Source organism: Athene cunicularia (assembly GCF_003259725.1).
Source record: "Athene cunicularia isolate RWA chromosome 4 unlocalized genomic scaffold, athCun1 chr4_part3, whole genome shotgun sequence".
NCBI lineage: Eukaryota > Metazoa > Chordata > Aves > Strigiformes > Strigidae > Athene > Athene cunicularia.
Genome location: NW_020799100.1, coordinates 14,253,820 through 14,274,120, shown reverse-complemented (window position 1 = coordinate 14,274,120; position 20,301 = coordinate 14,253,820). Strand labels below are relative to the sequence as shown.

The 20,301-nt window shown below is 44.7% G+C and overlaps 1 protein-coding gene across 2 annotated transcripts in view; it reads right to left on the bottom strand.

Moving 5' to 3' along the window:
* Positions 1-18,992, bottom strand: part of DOCK11 (dedicator of cytokinesis 11) — a 63,874-nt gene extending 44,882 nt beyond the window's left edge. For both annotated transcript variants that reach the window (XM_026848367.1, XM_026848366.1), the window contains exons 1-15: positions 18,966-18,992; positions 18,167-18,249; positions 16,934-17,003; positions 14,662-14,757; positions 11,486-11,620; positions 10,066-10,243; positions 9,540-9,619; positions 8,886-8,969; positions 6,733-6,873; positions 4,868-5,077; positions 4,374-4,496; positions 3,310-3,392; positions 1,665-1,787; positions 1,407-1,483; positions 73-257 (exon numbers count right to left, since the gene is read on the bottom strand). In XM_026848367.1, the coding sequence (XP_026704168.1) occupies positions 73-257; positions 1,407-1,483; positions 1,665-1,787; positions 3,310-3,392; positions 4,374-4,496; positions 4,868-5,077; positions 6,733-6,873; positions 8,886-8,969; positions 9,540-9,619; positions 10,066-10,243; positions 11,486-11,620; positions 14,662-14,757; positions 16,934-17,003; positions 18,167-18,177 (1,596 nt within the window). In that variant the 5' untranslated portion in view covers positions 18,178-18,249; positions 18,966-18,992. The remainder of the gene's footprint in view (positions 1-72; positions 258-1,406; positions 1,484-1,664; positions 1,788-3,309; positions 3,393-4,373; positions 4,497-4,867; positions 5,078-6,732; positions 6,874-8,885; positions 8,970-9,539; positions 9,620-10,065; positions 10,244-11,485; positions 11,621-14,661; positions 14,758-16,933; positions 17,004-18,166; positions 18,250-18,965) is intronic.
* Between the last annotated feature and the right edge of the window lie 1,309 nt (positions 18,993-20,301).

The following is a 20,301-nucleotide window of genomic DNA, read 5'->3' as shown; positions in this document are numbered from 1 at the left end:
ATTGCTACAGGTCAGTAGTACCACCCCAGACCATGCCAAGTCTGGCTGCAGCCTGCTGTCCAGGTCACTCACCTTTGCAAACACTTTCTGGTTCTCATACTTCAAATGCAACGGGTAGACATAGAGGTGGTTTTTGTAGACAGTGAAGGGATAACAGTATTTTGCAACTTCTGGGACAAGCTCCTCCACTTCAACTGCAATGTCCTCACAGCTCTTCTCAAAAGGCTTTATAGGAATATAAGAAGCTGTAACACAATCTAGAAGAGAAGGAAAGCTTGGATAAGTGCACACCCCACAAACATGGGAAGTACAGCCCATATGAAAGGAAATTCCTGGGTCTGAAACTCTGCTATGGCTCTAGAGCACCCACTTCACATCAGAGGATCGTGTGTGTTGATCAGGCAGCAGGACTTGGACCACTCCCACTGAAATGATTAAGTGAAAATTCTCCCCTTGATCATGCAACATCTGTGGTCCCCAACTGCATTAGAAATACTGAGAAAAGATGGATGCATGGACACCACAGGGTTCTTCTCTCCTTGCCAGTGGGGACTGAAGAAGTGGCACTTTCCCGTAGCTCTGGGCAAAGTCAAAGAGTACTGTGAATGACCCATGCCTGGGTAGGGAGAGCTGCTCTGCCCAGAACCTGCACCTTGGGTATTCCAGGAATTTCACCCATTGAGTTACTGTTTTATAGATCATGAATACATCACCTGACTGAAGCAGACAGGCTACTGCGATGATGACTTGAGACTGATGTCTCAGAGTGTGTCAATGCCACTGTGTCTTTTTTTACTCTTGGCTTCAGAAAGATGTTTGACAATTATGTTGCCTCCAAATACCAGTGCACAAGCCCTGCCTAATTCACTGAGACTCACATCCACCATAAGAGGGAGTTCATCTCAAGTGATGGAATTTTAAAGAACAGAAAAAATCAAGTCCACTAGAAAAACCTTTTGGACGGGGAACTGGACTATAGAACATGTGTCAGGAGCTGACAAATGCCCATGGAGTGACATGACCAGTCCTTTCCTTACATCAGTTTCTTTAAATGCAAAGCAAAGGATCGCACTGACCATGTTTGTGAAGCCCTACGGTGTTATGGCCAAAAAGGTTATGAGAGATTGGTGCAATAACAGTAAAAGCAGGCAGGTAGCTTATTTAGATTTAGGATGTGATGGCCAAACTGTAAAGCAGATACACCTCTCAGGTAAACCTCTGTGCTCAGACCACATCCCTTCACGGAATCCACCAGAAAGACTTAAAAGTCAGTGGTTGTGCTGAATTACTCATTTCTCATTGCAGCCCAAGATACTCTTATTAATGAAACAGCAAAACTCCCCACAGAAGCATTAACTCCCGAGGCTAGAGCTATCAGCACTTATTTTAACATGCAAGATCCTTACTTGTGAAGTCTAGCGGGATGTCTTTGATGATGATATTTAACTGGGCTGGAATGACCTGTAGTTTTGTCTTCTCTGGTCTGCATTAGGGAGAAAGGAACAAGAGTGTGAACCTTCAAAGCTCAGGTGCTAAACACATCAGCAGTGATTTTTGTTACTCTTTGAGTATTTTAGAAATTGTCATCTCATGATTCCACTTAACTGTTTAAAAATGTATATTAAAATTCCTGCTCAGCCTCTGCAGAAGTCTCTTACACTTACTTCTTATACTCTGCTAAAAGCTTCAGCATATCTTCATTCGAGAGTTTGCCACTATCTTGCTTGTACAGAGGTGAGAATTTTCCTTCAGCATCGAGAGTGCCCTGGGAGTCTTTGAAAACTGGTCTGCAGAAATGAAGAGACACATTTCTTAAGTGTTGGCAAATACACAGACACTGAGGTCTCTGACACATCAGGCTGAAGGGAAGTTTATCAGGCAAGAGTTTCACTGGCCTCTGACACCTCTGAGCACCACTAGACCTCACGTGGTGCTTAGACCCCACACAAACTGCAATCCATCATGTCACGTAAAATTGCATGGGACATCACCTGTTTCCCTTCTCTCCAGCCAGGTGAGGAGAACACACTCAGCCCCGTTCCAAGCCTGGCCCACAATCACAAATGCCCCTCAATGCCCTCCCACTAACACCAAGTGCTAAAATATCTTTCTAGTTGCATATGGAGTCAAGAGCATGGAATGGACAATGAAGACCAGCCTCAGGACATACATCAGCTTCCTCCTGAACCCAGAGCAGGAGACTGGACTTTGCCCTGGATAAATACCAGCATCTTCGCCCTTGAATATAAAAAGGCTGCAGGTGTCTGTATACAGTAAGAATATTAAAGCATCTGTACTCCCTTCTTCTTCCCCTTCTGTGCAAACACCTTTCTGTGCAAACACACAGGGAAAACTCTTCCAGGGATGCAGAGCAACACAGCTCCCCACACCAGGCCACCCAACTCCTTGGTCTCCAAATGCAGCTCTTTACCCAGCAGGAACAAATCTGAAGCCCGAAGTCAATGCCCACACACAGCCCACCATTAGGCTGAGGCACCACTTGAAAGAGGGCTGAGGCACCGAGTAAGCTGTGTGCTTGCTCCCAGGAGTGAGCTGCATCCCAGAAACGCCATCTCAAAGCTGAGCAGCCAGTGTCACAGGAAAATCCAGCTCAAGAATACACATTGCAAGCTGTATACCACCAAATCCCAGCCCACTGTGACAGTAATCAGGTGTGCCCATGTCATTACCATCCCTTTTGTCAGCCCCAAAGAGTCATTTAGCAATAGGAGGCAGTGGCAGAGGGGTGAACCCACCTTCAGGCTTTCTGCTGATGTGAGATTTGAGGGAGTTAGCATTGATGTACTTTATCCGTTCCAGTAAAAGAACAGGGAGGGAATGGGATTGCTATCTCCAGTCATTCCCAAGAACATTAATTAAAGCAGAGTATAAGATGGGAAACAAACCCCAGTTGTTTGCCACCACCCGACCAGCAGGTCCTCCACTCTTATCCTGGCCCTGGCAATGGCTGGTGCCAGAAGGGAATCTCTGTGCCGATTCCCATGGTAGCACAGGGTGGTGTAATTCATCCTCAGGAATGTTCTGCCCTGATAGCAGTAGCTACAGGTCAGCAGGAAGGTTACTGTCTTCCCAGCACTGTTTACTTTTTAATATTTTGTTTCTAATTCTAAATAGAGCATTTCAGGCCAATCCCCATTCTATCTTGGGAATTGGAGCCAGATTCTGCCCTCAGCTGCAACTTCACTGACTTCAGCCACTTGGCCCTTCGCCCGCTCGGCCGGATCATGTCTTGGATAATGCACGGCGGCAGCTCCCGCCACGGCCAAAGCACAGCCCGAGGTGACTGACCTGGCAGCCCAGCCGAAGGGCATCCTGTACTGCCCCAGACGGCTGCACACCTGCTTGGCCACCTTGTGAACCTTCTGGGCAGTCTGCAAAATACAAGAGAGGTTAGCGTGTGCCACGGCTGCCATGCTGCCCTGGAAAAGGAGTAAAGAGCGCTGCACTCTCCAGGGAGAAGAAACTCTCCATAGTCCACAACACACAGCTCCCCAGACACACAGCACAACAGTCGCTGAAGCAGCTGACAGACATCCCTGTCTGTCCCTTCACACCATGCACATTTACTGCTTCTGCAAACCAATAGCACAGTCATATTAAAACTCCTGTTGATTTTGCATTAACCTGTCAGCGTACGAGTATTTTATTCTCCAAAGGGTATTAGTTTCTTTTTCAAACCTGACTCACCCTATACGGAGTTACAAAGTGTGCTGCAGGAATGCCATCACATACCAGGTGTTCCGTACACTGATTTTTCTGGGACTAATTTTGCCTGGCTGCAGCAAGGCAGCATCAGCTCCACCTGGCATGCAGAGACTGATGCTGGCAGCACAGAGACCCTCCCTGACCACCCTTTGCATAATTTCCCCCATGGTACTCTGCATGGAGCAAGACAGAGTCAGGGTGAACAGAATAAAGGGTGAAGCCCATGTTCTGCTGCTACTAAAACATCACTGTTCCCAGTGGGAGTGAGCTAGGACCAGTCCAAGACACTGCATGTAGCACCATGTAGCAGTGCTGCCTGCTTCTCTGGGGATAAAGTGTCTCACTCTTTTGCTGCCAGCCCAGGCTTTGCCTTGTTGAAGTGTAATGGGGAAAGGTCTCCCTGTCTCAGCCGCTTGGCTCTTTCTAAAAATCCTCTCCCTCTTTCCAAGAGGAAGAAACCAAATGTCTCAGGACAGCCCAGCTGAAGCCAGCAGGGGAACAGTGCAAGTAGCAGAATGGATGAAGACCAGTATTTGCCAGGAAGAAGCTAAAGAGCAGCAGAAACAACCCATGTTTCAGACCATGCTACTCCCTGAAGCAGCAGACAGCATCACTAAGCAGATAACTCTCACGGCTCCATCCAATACCTTCCCCGGGTCAGAGTTTTTCATGTACGGCTCTGCACAGTGCGTAATGCTGCCCTGCAGCACCTTCTCCACACGGGCCACCAGGAAGATCTCTACATGTGGGTCAGTCACGGAGAAAACCCCCTGCAATAGATAGACAGTAGGCTGTCAGAGAGCAGAACACCGTACTTGCACCGCTGAGTTTGGCCCCAATCATCCCACTGTCCCTTCCCACAACCCACACAGACCTTGCTCTGGTTGCTGCTGTGCATGGGCTGTGGGGACTCACAAGGCTTGAGCATGGCCAAGCCTTGAAAAACTCTACCTGGTGCTTTGCCTATTGCTGCCTCTGAGCCCAAAGTGGCAATTGTCTTGAGATACTGACCAAAATCCCACAGCTCAAGAGAAAAGCTGACTTCTGCTTCTCCACACAGTGGATAACAACACATCACAATGTTACTGAACAGCCACTGCCTCAACAGAGATACAGAATGAGGAGAAAGTCAGTTCTTCACCCGTTTTATGTAGCGCAGGCAAGACTCAGGGACCCCATACACAAGGCTCTCGCCCGGCGAACGTCCCTTGGTGCCCTCTGCTCCGGATGCAGAATTATCCAGCAGCATGTCACGGACGGATGGAGGGTTCAAGTCCACGTGGAAGTCAGCTGAAATCTTGCAATTATTTTTCAGGTCAAACAATGCCAAGCTTAGGAAAAAGGGCTCAACCTGGAAATTTGATTGAATATATATGTCATAAAAAGCAGCATAATGCAGGCTCAAGAGTATCAACATTCATTGCCTTTCCTTATAGGTTTGCTTTCTACATCTGTTTGTTCCTTTAGTTTTGCACACCAGCATTTTACAGTACTCTTACAGACAATTCGTGTTTATTTGCTTTATAAATACATAAACCCATTTTCTCCTGCATCTCCTTGCATTTGATCTAATCAATTTGAACAAAACTATTATACTTTAAAACCATCAATGAAATATAAAGAATGAATTCCACAGGTTTTTTTATATAGATGATAAACTATGAACCCAGGAAGAAAAGATGATCCCAGTCCATCAGAGCTTTTTATCCTTTGCAAAGAGAAAAAAATCAACTTTATGTCCACATGCTAAAGGCCACTTATGGTCCAAAGTCAATCAGGCCTGGATGGCCCAACTGTAAGACACCCAGAACGTTCCTCAGCTGCTATATGCTGGGCGGCACAAGAGCAAAGTTAGCTCTTCCAGCCAAGAGAACTCAAACCCAAGGCTGAGGAACTGCATGTGTAAAATCTGCCAACTCCTTTGTAGCTACTGACCTTGGAAGCATAAGGCAAGTGGCAACAATTCCATGTATTTTTAATTCAAAGATCCTAGCAGGCATGCGTCCATATAAAGATAAAAGCAAAGGGCTGAAGATAAGACTGTAGCGTGTCTGAGACATTACAGCATAACTCGGAGGCATTACATCCATACTAAAAATGTGCTGATTAGGTCTGACTCTGGGCCTGATTAAGGATGAATAACAAGAATCTCTGCTATCAGCAACGCATTCATCTGCTGGGAGTTTGTGAGTAGAACAAGCCTTGTGTACAGCTGTGAGCTGCCAATATGAAACCATCACGAAAAAGCCTTTGTAATTCTAACAGGCATCAGACAAGGTACCATCAGCAGATCTGACAGGGCCAGTGCTGCTGCCTCGCCTGTGATGCTATCTGCTGCTCTGCACCCTTGTATACAGGGTTGACTCCAGCCAGAGCAAATGCAGCACATGATAATAGGGATTATATTTGGGGAGGAAAGACTGGAGGAGCCTGGTCTGTTCAGCCTGGCAGAAAAAAGGCTGAGGAAAGACGTAATAGCTGCCTACAGACATCAGAGGCTCAGAAAATCCAAGGAAGAGCTTTTTAGGCTAAGGCACAACCTTGGCACAATAACAAATGCATATATAATAATAAAGCGGCTGTGCATACAGTTAGGCTGGGAGTCAGGAGCAGGTTTCAGAACAGGGAAATCCCTTGCCATTAGAGGAAATGAAATAAAACACAGCCCTGAGTGATTTGGAGATGGAGCTTTATCATTTATCAACAGGACTTTCACAGAGACCCAGAACGTGGCAGACACACATTCCCCATTCCCTATGCCTCTGAAAAGCTTGTTTCCCAGCAGTCTCAGTTACTGGCACATCAGGACAGACCCTGCCCTCAAACACGTTTTGGAAGACCACAATGCCAAGGCAGACAAATCTTGCAATGACCCTGGGCCAGCAGACACAGCCTGCCCAGGTCCCATTGGAGCTCATGGCAAAATGGGATGTTTTTATCCACCCAGGGTTTTTCTTGCCAGTGAGGAAAAAGAAGACAAAGCAGGACACGCAGAGCTCCCCTTACATTGGTGGGTCCTCCTTCCGACCTGTCGCTGAGCTGAGCGAGGAGGTTGAGGGAGAAGTCCTGACAGCACACCACGAAGCGCCTGCTGCACTTTTCCTCAAATGGCTTCACGTCTGGCTCGATCCCTGAGAAGTCTAGCCTCTAGACAGCAAACAAATCTGGTCTCATTAAAAAAGATAATAAACCCCTAAATAATGTTAAAGAATCACATTATGGCAAATACTATCTTAATCAATTTTTTTTTTAAGTGATACAAAAGCTACAAGACATTCACAAATGAGTGCCATTTGGTGACATGACACAAATGTATTCAAGAGATGAATTCATGGGGATGTATCAAGTTTTAGCAATCTGGTTTGTAGAGCACAGAAAACAACCTCAGTATGATTTCAGTTCCTTCCTGCTTTCCTGTAACCCTGGGGATGTTCCCAAACACCATTTAGAGCTTGGGGAAGAAAGCAGAACATAAACTGTTATTACACTGAGAAACATATCTTCCACTTTGAAGATCTGACTAGTTCAAACTGATTAGCCTGAAACAGAGAGAAGGCACAGGGCCACTGGGATCATGAACAACATCTCTAAGTGGAAGGCATTTCTAGATGCACAGCAATAACCGGTGCGGTTAGAAACAACAAAGACTGTCTGCAGAGCCAGATGGGAAATCCAAATAGTCTTAATTATAATCACCTCCTTCCTAACCCAAAACACCCATACCTGGCCTTTGCCTCAACATCTGGCCTTCTTGGAGAGCAGGCAGGTACATGACCAAAATACAATCAGCCAGATGAAGACCCTAGCCTTCACTGTACTCATTCAACTGGGGACACAGCACTACCAAACACCCCAAAATACCAGCACATCTCTCAGTGACAATCTGGCACAGTCCTATTCGTTTTTCCCCCTCAACTCCTGCAGAAACCTGAACACCAAACTTAGGGTGCTGATATCTCACAATCAAGTAATTTCAGAAAAATAGGCTGCAACTGTTAATCCGATTCTGGGAAACTTCCCATTGTTTCCCTATTTCTTTTTGAAGAGGACAGTACGTTGGAGGTGTATGTTCCTGCTCCAAGTTTCCTTGGCACCAGATATACAAGCATGCATATATGCACCAGCTTTCACCAGGGCAGTAATTCTGAATGCCCAAATGTTGTAACAGATCTGACTGACCCAAACCAGAATGAAGATCTCTGGGCATAGAGGGAGGGCAGTGAATTCAGTATAACCATTTGGTTAGGTAAAAAAAAAAAACAACTTTGATGCTCTACACTGAATCATATTTTTATTAACTGACTAGAATGTAGGAAACTTCTCAAAGCTTCTCTCTAAAAAATAAAAGCCTCCTGGATGCTTATCTTCTTCCTGTTAAAGGTTCTAAAGAAGTGCCAAGAGAAAAGCTCATTTTGTACAACTAAACCTTTTAAAGACTAATTACCTTTCCTTGTTAAACCAAAATGTTCTTTTTTACAGGTGTGAACAAGCCAAAGCATGCCAGGAGAACCAGAAACTATGAAATAACTTGGAACAATTCTCTAAAACTGTGTTAACAATTGCAGCTCATTCCACTGAAATCCCACACCTGGACCTCGGCAGAGAGCTCAGCAAAGATGTCAAAGCCAAGAAGAAAACAAACCAATAGTCAGTGAACTTCTAATCCAGTGCATGAGAACAGCATGGAGTGTTTTTTTCTGCTTGTATGTTCCCTACATTTGAAAACTCCCTGAAGACTGAGGCTCTCCCTATAAACCCCTATTCATGGGCTTTAACAACATTGCTTCTTACTCCAGACATGCTGAGCCCACGCAGCGTTGCAAGTGTTCTTGCAATACCACTTCCACTGCTTCTGCAACTATGAGAACCTCGCAGAGGCCCAGATGATGGATTTGAAATGCAGCAACAACAAGATGCATCACACAGAAGCCAGGAAAGCTGGAGGGAAGCCACGTGTGGGGCTGTTGTGAGTCTTCCCTTTATTTGAGCTGTCACCTGAGCATTGACATCGTGTTCAACTCTCGTTGACAGGGACAGGGGCTGCACTTCTGTTCTCCAGTCCACTGAGAAACACACTGCATCTGCAGGCAAACACTGCAGCCATGCAAGGGAACAGGCAAGGCACAAAACCTCACACTTGCAAACATGCGGATGTTTACCTGGACTTCTGGGTCAAAAGAAAAGAGGTTTTGTCTCCCATCATTTCTGCTCAGTTTGTTCAGCTGATCTGTTTCTCTTCCATACTAGGACAAAGGAAAGCATTGATATTACTGCCTGGGCACACAGAAGCAAACATTCATTATTTGGAAATAATGAAAGGGAAACAAAATAAATATTCCTTGGGTTCCTTTTGTGACGCATGAGATGATGCAAGGCTTCTCAGCTGTAGTCATCAACATGGTGCAATGACAGTAAAGTGATGTGGCTCTGGCAAATGAGAAAGCAGACAGAAGTAGACAACCACACTCTGGATCATATCAGAGGCAGCTGCCACCTCACCGCCCCTCTGCTCTCACAGCCAGGATGGTCACCCCTGCTGAGCAGGAATGAGCAGTACCGACCGCAATGGCCCTTCATTCGCTCCAAGTCTGGATCTTCCTTAAGGGCCCCACACTTGGAGGTGAGAAATGTGCAGCCTCAACCACGAAGCTCCATCCGTGAGACAAGCAGATAAGATAACAGAGACCCCAGAAGCCTTGGTGCCTGCCCAGCTCCCCCAGAGCTGAAGACACAGAATTCAGAAAACCCTTTTTAAAGACATGGCAGAGAGAACTAGCTACGGGCCGGGAGAGCAGTCTCTGCAAATATGATACCTTCATCAACTCCGGATGCATGCTTCTCTCCAGGCTCTCCAGGATGTTCTCTGATTTTCCCTGTGTGCTTGATTCATCATCTGCAAGGACACAAAAACCAGATGTTCAAAACAACTGCAGGAGCACTGCCCTGCCAGAAAACATCCAGTGATAGTTGCATACAACAGGAGAAAAACAGCTTATGAACACTTTGCCATTCCTCAGGAGCAAGATGTTTCTATACATTGCTGGTACCAGAGTGTACTAATACAGCCTGCTAGTATCTTTCCAAAGCAGAACTTCAGCACAGAGCCAATTTTCCAGGAGTCTTGAAACCCTGCCATGGGTTTCCCATCCAGAAGAAGGGTCATGTTTCCCTCTGCTTTTATTCCTCAGACTATCGTCTGCATTATACTAAGCCCATTTGCCTGATATCATGTGTCATCCACAATTCCTGCTATTAATCCAGAAAGAAAAATATACACTTCTCCAGGCACACTGCTTGAGTCCTGCTGGAGAAGGGTAAAGGTAGGTGTTATAAACTGACCTTGCGCAGATTCCACCGTATCCTTCTTCTCTTGCACCAAACTGTCAGTATTGCTCTGAATGATCTTTTTCAGAGTTACCAGCCATTCTTCCATCTCCTGCTCAGTTTCAGCTGCGAGATAGTGGCTGTACTTGTCTATTGTCTTCAGTTCAAATGCATAACGGCGCATCTTAGGACACTGAACAAATAAGGGAGAGATCTGTATTACATCATCCCCAGTGAATCAGCATAGTACCTGCCATAAGGCTCCTCTCTGTGAAAGCACCCTGAACTGAAACACCAAGAAGTACAACGCAAGCACCCTCCTTGACCCAGCGTCTCTCCTGCAGTAGTCATAAAGGGTTTCACGGCTGCGATCAAACAGTATCAAGCAGCTCTACACTTGCCAGCTACTCTGAGAGTGGAAGAAAGCCAGACTGAAGCACAGACACTGCACTGAGGAGCAGGAGCAAGCTCCTTCTTATGTCGTCAGAGCTTTAATATTTACCCAGAGAAGCCAGGAACTGGATTTGTCTGACACAGTGAGTAATGTTGCATGCTGGGACACTTAGAGGCATCTATCTTAAAAGCAAGTGGTTCAGTGCAACTTTTCTGAGCTCTGTTGGCCTTTAAACAGCATTTTCCAACAAGAAGCAAAGGCAAATCTGATGCAACTTGGGAAGTACATCCTGTACATCACTGAGGCATGTGCACTACTGCTTTTACTGTGTTCAGAAAGATAAACGGAAACACACAGCTCTGACTCATCCATGCTGAAGCAAACCGCTGGAGAGGTTTAAGCTGCCCTGTACCAGCTCCACCACACTCAGTGCTCAAAGCTTCTGCAGAGATGGCAACAGCAGAAGGCACAGCAGCAATCCACTGCTGCACTCCACTCTCAGCATAACAAAGCAAACCCAGGTTTAAGCCCTGTACAAATACCTGCTCCTAAAACCTTACAAGCCCTTTGCAGGGTTTAAGTCTCAAAGGGCTGCATGTTTGCGTGGACTTATTGGGATGTAACTTAAGAAACAAGAAGCTGGTGTGAGCAGCAAACAGAGAAGGAAGGTGCCCTAGACTAAGTCACATCAATTACTTACTGGCTTCAACCCTCTGGGTGTCTTGGAAGGCACCTGACCTACACGAACCAGTTAAAGGAGATGGACAGAGAAGGGAGACAACAGAAGAGGTAATAGTGAAATGCTGCTATTTTACTCTGACAGCAGTTCCTCCACTCACTGTCTTCCTGGCCAAAAGTATGGCACCCTTATAAAACGCCTTACCTGCTTTTTAATCAGATGAGCTGACAGAGCAAACCAGCTCTGGGTTAGTTTGTAAATCCATGCCTTCACCCCTCGACAGCACAGACTCTAGAAAGCATGTCTGTCTCAGAGCTAGCAGTGCATAAGCCCACGTACAGCCATGCAGAAAGCACACCCACCTGAACAACGTCATTGCAAGCATCCAAGAAAATACAGCCTTTGGATTCTTTTGAAATTTTCTCATCTTTGTAGGAATTGAGAATATAGGAGCCATCTGTGAGTTGTGACAAGTAAAAATATCTCCTCTTGAATACCTGCAAAAGTACAAAGTCTTGCTCATGCAAGTATTCGTTCTGTTGTATATCACAAACCACAGCCACAGTTTCAGTATCCGCCCTCCTGCTATTGAGAAAATACAGTAAGAAACACTGATGACCCTAGAGTGCTGCAGATGCAAACCTTTGAGTATGATGTGGTTTTATAAAGACAGATTTCATCATCTTATTTAATTTTCATGTCCTTGTTGTTATTATAAATTTGCCCATCTAAAGTAGAGCCCCAGGGCTTCCAGCTTGCCTCTCAGCTGGCTCCAGCCTCATTTATCTTTACAAAGTAATGCTGCACAGTAAATTCAGATCAGCACATCACTTGAAGATTCATCCCACCCTAGAGCAGGTATTTCCAGAGTCCTTTTGATAAAGACCTCAGTTAGAATTACAAAGCAATTCTCCGGAAGACTTTGGAACAGACATGTGGAAATTCCTAGCACTCAAATGCAAGCCAAGGGACACTGTAATCCATTCGACTGCTTGGTCTTTTGGGGGTTTGTTGTTTTTCTTTTTTTATTATTCAAACCTATTTGCATGAACTGGCTTTGGCTTAGTGTTTAATTCTCACCTCAAAAAGCAGTCAGTTTTAGAGAAGCATTCCTATATCTGAGCTACTGATTTTCACAAATAAAAGCTCTCCAGTATCTCAGAACATCTTCCTTCATGTTTGTCAGCCAAAAGGCACTGGACTATAATTCAGGAGAACATTTTGGCAGCAATTATGGTCTGTAATTGGTTTGTATACATAATTGGTCTGTAAGGAGCAGGGTTCATTTAAAAGTTGCTGAGTATCTGTGGATATCTGTGTTAGGAGAATCACAAAGAAAGCCAGGGCAAGCAGCACTGTGAGCATTTCCACTGTTCTTATATCTGGAAGATCTACGAATAAACAGAGCATTTTTCATCCCAGATGGGAGACTACTAGTAATTTCCTGCTCCCATCATTACTGACACTAGCACATGTTCAGTAAAACCACTCACACAGAACTGGAAGAGAGCATTACGCTCTGAAAGATAACCTAAGCCCTCTGAAAGGTAACCTCTGGCATCATTTAGATGACTAGTTAGCTGTAGAGATCCTCCAAGGATTCTTGAGCTTTAAGTTTTATAAGGTTTAACTAAATCTTCAGCTCAATAAAGCATAAAAATACACGGAAAGCTAAGTATGCTAAGCGTTAAGCCTGCTTAAACACTGATGTAGCACTTCACTGAATCAATCTCAGAAACTCTGGCAGCAGACTCTACAGAAAGCCATGATAGATCTCTAGATATTACAGGGTTGATATTCCTGAATTCTGTTCAAAAGGAAATGCAGAAGCAAGCAGCAAACACTGTTCCTATGATCTTTCCTCCTTGTAAGCACTGCTGTCAGAAATAATTGTCAGAAGACTATGATCATCTGAAATGAATACTATAAACCTAGGAGCAGAGGGAACATCCCCTCTGATCAGGCTACAGACACTGTTGGTAAGCATTGCAATTGCAGAGGGATGGCTGGGGAACTGGGGAAGTCCACTTGGGCAGAGATGAAAGAAAGAGAGAAAATCTTGACGCCATGGTTGTAATGCAGCACACTGACATGCTGCAAACAGACAGCAAGGGAGCTGGGCCAAAACAGGGAAGTTCTCCACAAAGGAAAGGTTACTCTGAAATAAAGGTTGGCAGCTTTAGCCTAATTACAGTTTGCTCATGGGCTGGCTCTCCACAAAGTACGCTCTGCATACGCTTAGCAACTGTGTGAGGTACCAACAGCTCAGCGCATCACGGCAATGAGAGAACCAGCACTCAAAAGATGGATGTGTCTGCGTCCGCAGTAACACAGCAGCTTCTCAAAGAGGTGAAGACATTCAAAATCCTCACATTTCTCGCATGTGCCTTAGGAGTTGTTTTGTAAGACACAGAAGTGACCAGGACCAGCTCAGAAAATGGCTACTGATTTCCAGTACTTTGATATCCAAGTTTTACAAGAGACTTATGAATTGAACTGAAGCCAGTGTAGTTCAGATAACATCTCTGAAAAGTGGGTCTGAAGTGCTGGGCAGTGAGGCCAACAATATGGCAAACAGACCCAACTGACTGCTTTGAGCATATCTACCTCCTCCAGAAGTTACAGGAGCAGAAATGGCTTCAACCTGGCTGCTTGGAAAAGCAGCAGATCAGAAAATCCTGCTCTGTCTATTGCCTTCAAGCTCATGAGTAGTCATTTTAAAACTCAGATTAAAATTAGCCCTATGAACAGTCCTGTTCCACTTTTCCTGAAAGCACAACTTGTTGAATTGAGCCTCAGAACAACTGAGCTTTTTGAGATTTACTATTATTCTTACAAAGAAGCCTCACTGCAGCCATCCTTCAGCTGCACAGTTGAGCCTAAGTCCCTAATATTCTCTCTATTCTGTAACAAGGCAGCTGCATGGTGGAACAACAGATGGGCTCATTGCCACAGCAAAAACGGTGGAATTACTCAAAACCTCCATTGCGAAATCTAAGCAATGTCACGCTGGATTACGTACAGCGGAGAACAGGAGACAATGCAGCTGTTGCTTCTAGGTCAGTAACGCTCCATCTCTTCAGTGGTATCACCCCTGCTTTTAAAGCAAAGACCTGTCATTTTAATTTAAAGCTGGCCTTTGTAAGTATTTCCTACCAGCAAGGAAACTATCAATTCAGAAAGTCTTCTTTGCAGGGCAGCTGTTTCAGTTATTTAAATTGCCTTCCTCTTCTGGGCCTCGGCTGCTCATTCAGAAAACAATCTGGTTCATTATAACATGCTTCACCTTTTTTGTTCATCTTGCCTGTCATGATTGGAAGTGCATTGGTCTTATATTCTGGGGAGGGAAGGATCAAAAACTGTTACCAGACTTGGTTTTCCAGTCTACTTTGGGATACTCTACAAGAGGGACAGTCACCCATCCAAGCCCAAGCCCAAACCCAAACCCACCCGTTGCACTGCTGTTAGCTTTAGAGATGTGGTCTGAACTTAACTCCGTGTCTCCTTCATGATTAACATAACGCTGGATCAAACTCACCTTCATGGTAACAGTGATTGTGCTATTTACATTTGCTTTGTGCAGCCAGCCTTGCTTTATCACACCACCCTTCTGGGAGCACAGGGACGAGGAATCCTGAAAGAGAGCAAAATATCAGAAAAAGAAGAAGTCAGGTGAACTGCCTCTCATGCAAAATTCCCCTTGGACACAAGGGATATTCCACCCTGCAAAGCAATAGTTTTAACTACAGCAATACAGCACCATGTAGCATGTATGTGTCACTTGCACAGCTACAGTATTATCACAAAAAATTTCAGGGTTGTCTCTTTCCGAGAAAGAGGCAAAACAGGATAGTTTGGGTCACCTTTGAACAAGAAAGATTACACTGATAAAACTGCACAGCAACTTTGCAATGATGAAATGCATGTTGTTTCTTACACAGTATTTCAAAAACCTGGGGAAGAAGGAAATTTTCAAAATGGTCTGTTTAGGAAGTTGCAAAATGCCAAACACCAGACTTACTTTGCCATTTCCTTTTGTATAAATCCACTCTCCATTTTAAATTTAGGCAAACTGCACCAAACCCCAATAGCTGAAATGTAATGGACTGGTTTCACATTTACTAAAACAACAATTTTCAAGTGACCCAAGCAAGTTATTCTGGGCATACCAGCTGGGATTTCCATCTCTGCTCCTGCCTTTGGTCCCAGAAGGGGAGACCAGCCCTCTATCCATACCTGACTCTGATCTCCACTGGGGAGGGAGGGAAATGAGATCCCAGACTGGTGAAAAAAACCTCACCTTGGGACTTCAAGTGACTCAGCAGCAGAGGCGGACCTGGATTGTCTGCTGATGAGCTATGAAGGGACTGGTTTATACTGTCTCCTGCATCCCAGATGGCAGGTTTGCACTCTTTTCTTGTCTAACTTCCAATGACAAAGTAAATTGTCTAATGCTTTATTTCCTTGGGTAAAACAACCCATGACTTCTCCTTTATAATGGTTCACCTTTTTGTCATGAAGAGATTTCTTTTACTTGAATTTCCATTACATACTTCTAATGGATGTGTGAACACTCCATCAGGAAACTGTAACAGAAGCCTTTAGATATGGCCATGCCAAAAGAGATAAATGTCAAAATAGCTGCCAAAGCACTGGGAACACTCTTCCACAACCAACATCAGTAACTTCACTTGTTTGAGTATTTGGGACGCTGACCAGAAGAAAAAAGGTCTCCATCAAATTTTGATAGCATATTTTTGTCCTTTTGTTTTTTTTCAGAGGCATGCTGATAACACAGTGCACAGCTCTGTCTCCAGCCCAAATTAGATAATATTAAAGCAGTAACAGTTCAAGTTAATGATGTAATACAAACCAACAACACGGCCAAAAAATATGAAGGCCAGACTTGAAAATACATTTCCATTTAGGAAAAAGCCATCACAATCCAGACCTGAGGTGTGCTGGGACATATACAGCAATTGTGAGAAACGTGCATGAAACAGCCCTTTCAAATCTTCCCTTTTCCTCTGTAAATTCCTCAGAAGTAGCATCTTGGTGCCATGTGGATTTTAAACAGCTGGGCTGAACTCTTCCTACCATAAACTAAAACTGCTTAATGAATCAATTAAGCTTCACATGGTATTTGATATAGATAAATGCCACTCCTCCCTTTTATAGGAAACGCGATATGCACAAGGAAACATGGCATCTGCATCATCCAAAATGATCATCAGGTTTGAAGTGTCCCAGTTGTCAAGAGCCCCCATCTCACCCCCATGGAAGAGCTCCAGGACTGTAAATCTTCCTTGCAACCAGGCGAGCACAAATACACCAAGTTCCATGAAGAAGCAAATGCCTCTGAACACTTGCACAGGATAATGGGACTGACACACTGAATATGCTGGGTACATGTTATTAAGAATTGACAGAGCATAAAACTTAAAGAAGTGGACTCCAATATTTCAATATAGTTGAACACCAAATTGCCCACTTTTAATTCTGGACATGAAGAATTTTACTCAGTAATTGTTTGATTTCCTTTTTTTCTCTTCTGCTGCTGCAATATTTCAAGTAAAAAAGCCATGAGAAATATTACAGCTAATTTTCCTGATAATTTAGGGGGCCCTTGGCTCAAGAGATTATCTTGCCATACTTTGAAATAAATCACTGTCTCTGCTTTGGTCCCATCTTCACACTACAAAGCATCTCACCAGAAAACCATTCCTGAGAACTGAATTCTGACTTTGCCTTGCAAAATCTGCTTTTTAACAGATCTCAGAGTGGAATAAGTAAAAAAGAAATTTCCTTACCTCGTCCTTTTCAAAGTCTTCATCAATTTCAAATACATGGCTTGGAATCTTGTCTGGCCTAAAGGATTTGCTGAAATCACAACATATTTTCATTTTTAATGACTGGGAAACAAGGGTCCTCCAAGCCAGCAAGCAGATGCTGGGTCCAGAACTAATAGCCAAACTGCAGACTACAGAGCACAGCAGAACTGTCCTCCTGTAGAATAGATTTCAAGACACCTACAGCCCCTTACAGCTGGAGAAAGCTAACTTCTGAGTGCATTTCATGGAAAATAAGCATAAGCCCTATGTAATTAGTTTTCTCCTTGTTAGCTGTCTGATTCTGCAGAGCTTTTGCTGCCTTGCATTTACGCAGCACATGGATGCAGCAGGCCAGTCTATCTTCCATCTTCCTAAAAAAAGAAGCAAGATCAGACTGCAAGATTATTCACAAATTTTAATATGATTTGATCAATAGTGTTGCCCCACTGCTGCTTCATATCCCTGCAAGATCCTCAGAACTGCCCCACTTCAGCCTGAAGAAGAAAAAGCATTTAACAAGCTGCCAGCACACAAGCAGCCTGAGCAGTGGTTCAGACGTGCATGGAGCATGGGGAGTGGGAGCAGAGCAGGCACAACCACTGAGAAAACAACAATCCGGCAGAAATCCAAGATGTACGTGCCTGTCTGAAAAACCTGATTAGCTTTGAGGCTGGAATCACTGGCACAGCCCAGCATTTCAGAGCACGTAACTCCCCAGCACTGCCAGCATTAACAGCAATACTACACCACCGGACTGAAGTTGTAAAACAACATCTCAGTGACAGAGGGCACAAAGAGGATCTGCTCAGCACGGGAACACTGTGTCTAGCATGCAGAGAACATCAGCCCAGGGGGACAATACAGCTCCCAATTCGGGATGAGCAGACACTGCCAACACTGTTTATCCTCCCATGTGCCCAGACTGTAGTCTGTTCTCATCCCAGATGGAGGGGGCTGTTTGCACGCTGGTGGATAGGGTGTGAAGTTATGACCTGTGCTGGCAATATTGTCAGCATCTCCCTGACGAAGCTGAGTGACAATGGCATGATAAGACGAACCTCTGGCGCTCTAACCTTCAGAGTGACATACCCCTGGACGGGAGGCTGCCTGTGGGACAGGCATCAGCCAGAAGGGCAGACTGTTTCTCCCAAGCCTGATCCAACCCCAGCCCTGTGACCATGCATTAGTATTCCCAGGGTGCGCGACACTTACCATGGCAACATCCGAAAGTCTCCTGAGTATTCCTCATACTTGTAGTTTACCACGTGCCAGTCTGAGCTGTAGGTTTTAATGCACTGAAAGGAAAACAATACAGCCCTTTGAAAGCTACACCAAGCAAAACAAAACCATGCACAAGTCTGAAAGGTTACAGACTGCTGGGTGAGGTAAGCACAAGTGGACAGGGTCTTGAACAAGCTGCTTCACTTGATTTATTTAGCAGTACAGAATTTCATAAGGAATCTTTTCAGCACAGAAACAAAATCACACAGCATCTGGCCTGCTGCACACAGCTACTGATTTTGTATTTATATTGTTCCAAGGCTTTAAAAAAGGAGTAGTGAATTGGAAGGGGACTGCTTTCCACAAAACACCGATATTTTTACCCTTGGAAATGTAATGCCTCTAACTCGCCATGACCATTGCTTGGCATTTAGTTCCACTGCACCTGGAGAGAATAATCCTAGAGAGCGGCACTTTACAGAACCAATCTGTGGCACTCATGATGCTCCAGGGAGGGTGTGTAACCCACCCCTTGCCCTGTTGCATGCTTGCACCTTGCAGCTCAGGCAGGCGGTGCAAAGCCACACACCCTGTCTGCGTACAAAACCCACTGGAAAGAAGTGCTGCACAAGAGGCACATGAAAGAACTATCTTGTGTGGCCAGACTGCCAGCAACTGGCGCTTCCCACACAGGAAGAACTAAGTGATCTGCAACCTCACAGACCAGGAGTGCATCTTGCCTAAGGGAGAAAGTGCTGAAGTAAGGCGTCGCATGGACTTTTGCCCCCACCTCTTTGACGAAGAGACTCTGAGCTTTCTTTAGAGCATCTTCTGGCACTGTCGACTGGACAGTCCTTCTTTGTCGACTGATGACTGAGATCTGCAGGAAAAAGAACATGTTTTCAGTGAAAACTGGGTCTTCAGGGCTTGATACTTGCTTTAAATAAACGTGGTGGGCCCAAATCACCAGTGGGTCATTTTGGTTTTATGTGTCAGTAATGCAGCCAAAATTAACATGTGGTTAACAGCGGAAATTTTCCAAGGTAAACAGGACTGGAGTTAAGTGAGCCTAAAACATGAGAAACAGCCAGTGCAAACTCACAGATACATCTTCGATCGGAAATATCAGCAGGTCCCGGAGGGGATCACTGTAGATCTGAACTTTGCGTTGAAGGATCACATTCTCATAGTCCAAGGGTTCAACCACTTTGGTTTTTTCCTGCAGGAAACATAGAAGATGAAAAAAATTACATATACATAATATATGAAATAACTAGTAACTAACATCTTGTGCTTAATGCAGCCTGACAATTTCAAACTGTGTTACCAATGGACTACTCGTGAATTCAGCCATCTGATACTCATGTGATGCAGGTAACCACCGATGTGCATGTTTTGCAGAGAGGGAAACAAGGGGTTAAGTTATTTGTGCCTCATAATAAGCTACTGGAAGAAACAAAGCACTGTGCTACTCTGGTCTAAGCACAGTCTCTAATTTCTTAATGGAGCAAGAAATCCTCCTGGACAGGCCACAGCTTTAACAGCTGCAAGCTTCAGCATCTTTATGTTTGAGCAGCTCATCTGTACAGCTTGGAAGAAATACAGCCTCCTATGCTGGCTCTGCTCAGTTCCAAGCTGGTTTTGCTCGATGAGCTGATGAGAGTCGCACTCTCTCTGGAAATGTGCCACTGGTGAGATGAGAGCAAGTCGGCTGCTACGACCTCCAGAGCAGGAATCTCACACCCCCCCTCGAGCAGAGCAGCATCCCTCTGGAAAGGCAGGAAAGCCCTCTCCATAAATCACACCTCAGCCATAGCCAAAGGCTGGAAAAATCTGGGGCCTGGTTTTGCTCTCACTTACATTTCTGGGAAGAAACAGGGAACTTCTTCAAAATCCCTGGAGTCACGAGTAAAAACTATTAGGAGAATGCCATTACATTTGTTATTGCATTACTTTTGTCCATGTTACAAGTTCAGAAAAAAAAAACCCTTTAAAAAATGTGAGAAAAACACAAGGGCAACTTCTGAAGTGGACAAATGTCATCTCAGCTGCCCAGCTCTAGACTTCAGGTTTCATAAGCAAGAGCCAGGCACTTAGCACTGCAACTGTGAAAATTTAAACTTCAC